The sequence below is a fragment of the Octodon degus genome, unplaced genomic scaffold (assembly GCF_000260255.1).
Source record: "Octodon degus isolate 3935 unplaced genomic scaffold, OctDeg1.0 scaffold00038, whole genome shotgun sequence".
Classification (NCBI taxonomy): domain Eukaryota; kingdom Metazoa; phylum Chordata; class Mammalia; order Rodentia; family Octodontidae; genus Octodon; species Octodon degus.
In genome coordinates this window covers 10,649,447-10,653,313 of record NW_004524614.1, presented here as the reverse complement: position 1 = coordinate 10,653,313, position 3,867 = coordinate 10,649,447, and the positions used below count along the sequence as shown (strand labels likewise).

The following is a 3,867-nucleotide window of genomic DNA, read 5'->3' as shown; positions in this document are numbered from 1 at the left end:
AAAAGAAAATATAAAAAATAAGAATAAATAAAAAATTAAAAAAATAAATAAATAAAAGAACAGATTATGCAAAGTGTAGTATTCACTGCAACAAGTATTCAAAATCAGTTAATTTTCTTGAGAGACATCTAAAATATATTCCCATTAAATCAAACAATTTTAAGCATTTCAATTTCACATTAAAGCAACTGGATTTTAAATGCCCTAAAATGTCAATCTTTCCACCTTGTCCTCATAGTCCTACAAATACATCAATGTTTCTTTAAAATAAAGGGTATTAGGAAAGACAGTCTAGAATGAAAAAATTCCTAAAGAATGAGTCAAATAAAACTTGTTCAGAGCACCAATTAAGCTAATAAAATTTGTGGTGCTATAAACATTGGCATGTATCACTATAATTGGATGTCTTAAGTTCTTTGGGCAATATATCTAGAAAGGGAACAGCTGGGTCATATGGAATTTCTAATTTTAATTCTTTATCTCCATACTGATTTCCATAATGGTTACACTAGCTGACATTTCCACCAACAGTAATACATAAATACCAATGTTTATAGAAAGGCAATTAATAATAACTAAATCCTGGATATAGCCTGTATACCTATCAACAGGCAACTAGATAAAGAAAATACAATATCTATACATATAGAATACTACTCAGCTATAGCTGAGGAAGAACAGATTGGACACATCTGTAGAAAAATGGATGCACCTGGAGAATATAATGTTTAGTGAAACAAGCTAGAAACACAAGCTTAAATACCTTATGGAATCTCTCATTTGAGTAAGGCAAAATATAAAGATTAATAAACTCTGCACAAAAGACAGGGAGATGAATATCTTGAAAATGGAAAGGAGCCTAAAAGACTAAGAGCAAAGGTAAACGGGAAAGGAAGGGAAAATAAGTAAAATGAAGATATTCCATGTACAGGAACCTAACAATCTCAACAAAAACATTATATGCCATAAATACAAGCTAAGATTAATAATTTCATCAAGAACAAAAATCAGGGAAAAGGGAATGGAGGGATAAGAAAAAGTAGATTAAAAAAAGAAACAAGTTATATTATATACATGTATCCATTCCCCAAGATGACCAAATTGCATGTACTAAGAAATAGCATGTTTTTTAAAAAGCTACAATAAACAATCAACACAAAGGATATGGTTTTAACCTAGAACCATGTGCTGCTCCAAGAACATACTGTATACCATGGGTATTCAGTACCCATGATATATAGTTATATACTCGAGGGAGGGAGGTAGCCAAACTATTATCTGACTAGGAAGGTCACAGCACTATTTCATAGGGAAACTTATATTCTTAACTCATCTTTACATTATCAGCTCCACACAATAAAATGTTCTACTCTTGTAAGATTAACGACTGTTACAACCTTTGTCCTATGTGCAGTTTTTAGAATTAATTCACATATACAGGTTCTCACTGCATAGATTGGACTTGCAGTGATCCACCTGTTTACAGCCTCCCAAGTGCTGGGATTACAGGTATGAGCCACCATGCCTAGTCTTAATCGCCATCTCAGGCCAGCCTGGGGGCAGGGGCGGGGGCAGGCAAGGCAGGCCCAGAGATTGAACTCCCTGCCCCTGCCCCTACCCCGAGTCTGCCTCAGCAGGCCCTTTAATCCACTAAGCTATTTGGTCAGCCCTTGCCCAATCTCTTTTTCAGAGAAAAAGGAGCCACAGGCTACTCTGCATGAAGGATACTAAGCCAAATAAATAAAACTAATGAAACTAATGACTAAGCTAGAAGTGATGAAATAAAAAGTAAAACCAACATCTTATGACTATGGCAGTCTGAGGACCACACATCAGACCTTCTCTGCAAACACAGAAAAGGAAGATGCACAGAGAGAAACAAGTCATAAAATGTAACAATAATGATTTGTTGTTCATAACATGGGACATTGAAACAATGATCAATTGCTATTAGCTTCGAACAGAAAATCTGCTTCCACGTGCTGGAAATTCAGGGTATTCCAAGGTCTCTAATCTCCTTTTGTCAAAGCACTGCTTCTAAAAACTTTGGTGTAGTACCCTTAACCACACTAACAAGTAAATAAAGTATTGTGAGAGGTTCTGCTGAGTTCCTTTGACATTTCTCACTGTATCTTAAATCATGTCAATTGTTTATTCTGTGCCACTCTATACCAGGGTCTGTTTCACTGCATATTGTTTCCATCAAAGTTCTTAAGCAAAACAATAAAGCTATAACATGTATTATCTTCCACTATAAAATCTTTTAAAATATCAATTAGTGCTTCTGCCAGGAAAAGAGAATCTACATTTAATAGTAGAGAATTAAAGTAATCCAGACAGTTTTTCCTCAAAACTTAAAAAGATTGCAGGGCTTGCAAGAAAGCGCCTGCAATCCCAGCGCTGGGAGGCTGAAAGCAGGAAGAGCACTACGAGTTCGAGCTGCACCGTGAGAGCCTGGACCAGACACATCAAATAAAGAAAAAATGAAAGATTCCAATATTACATCATTCAAGAAACAGTGTATGTCCAAGACATTTATCCGAGTAAGCACGACTCACGATCTGATGTGCGGGAAATCCTCTTCAATTTTGCTTCCCGTGTTTTTGAAAATCTGTAGTGCAGCTTCTGCTACTTTTTCATCATCCATTTTCAGACAAGCCAGAAGGGACTCAAATGTTTCAGCAGAATGAAATGAGATAGGATGTGTAAATGAAAGTACCTGCAAAATTGAGTCATATTTACTTATATAATTTTTTCATCTTTATAATACAAATCTAAAATATTACATATTAGAATTATTACAAATCAATTTAAATTAAAAACTAAGAGCAGCATAGAAAAATTAAAACTTGCATTATATTAAAAAACATCCCTGTGCAAAATTGCATGATATAAGGAAAAAATATCTTCCAAAATTAAATTACATTATTAATATAATTTTAGTCAAAAATCACTGGATTGTGATTACTATTTTTTTTATGATGTTACTCATGAAAATATTTTATTATGTACTTTTTCTTTGCAAGATTGGAGGATCATTTCATACAATTGGATTGTGATTACTATTTAAGTTGAGAAGGATAGGAGAAAAAAGGACATGAAAAGAGTTTTACAAAATATGTCTCTATTCTGAGTATAAGTCTTAGAAAAGTACAGCTAAAAACATTCTTTTGATAATAACTACCAAAAGAGGTAAAATAGTCGATATTAAAAGATACCATAAAGTTACATTAACCAAATTAACAGGGCAAAAATATTGGAAGAATCATAAAGCAGAGTAAGTAAGCTAACAAACAGATTCTAACATATGGTGTGGAGCTGGCGAAACAGCTCAGCAGACGAGGCGCTTGCTTAGACAAGTGCATGGACGGGGATCCCCAACCCTGGTACCACATGCTGCACCCACCCCAAATAACAGCCAAAAATCTGAACCATTCAAAAATACTTTTTAAAAACATGTGTTAAAAATCACTGGGAACCTAGGCATGGTGTTCTATGCTTGTGCTTCTAGCACTGAGAAGGATGAGGCAGGAGGATTGCCATTAATTCAAAGCCAGGCAAGTGAGATCAGCCTCAGGGGAAAAAAAAAAAAAAAAAGGAGTCGGTTAGAAAAGAAAAAATTCTTATGTTAGCCGGGCAAGGTGGCACAAGCCATTAATCCCATAACTCTGGGAAGCTGATACAGATGATTTCAAGTTTGAGTCCAGCCTGAGCAAATTAGAAGTTGTCTGAAAACAAAAAATAAAAACAGGCAAAGAATATAGCTCAGTGTGAATGCCCTGGATTCAATTTTAGGAACACATTTAAATAAATAAATTTATTTATTTATTTTAAATGATATAGGCCAGGGATATAGCTCAGTGCCAC

The 3,867-nt window shown here is 34.6% G+C and overlaps 1 protein-coding gene across 6 annotated transcripts in view; it reads right to left on the bottom strand.

Annotated features, from left to right (window-relative positions):
- Positions 1-3,867, bottom strand: part of Pds5b (PDS5 cohesin associated factor B) — a 263,841-nt gene that overhangs the window by 73,485 nt on the left and 186,489 nt on the right. For all 6 annotated transcript variants that reach the window (XM_004631069.2, XM_023715069.1, XM_023715073.1 and 3 more), the window contains exon 19: positions 2,559-2,719. In XM_004631069.2, the coding sequence (XP_004631126.1) occupies positions 2,559-2,719 (161 nt within the window). The remainder of the gene's footprint in view (positions 1-2,558; positions 2,720-3,867) is intronic.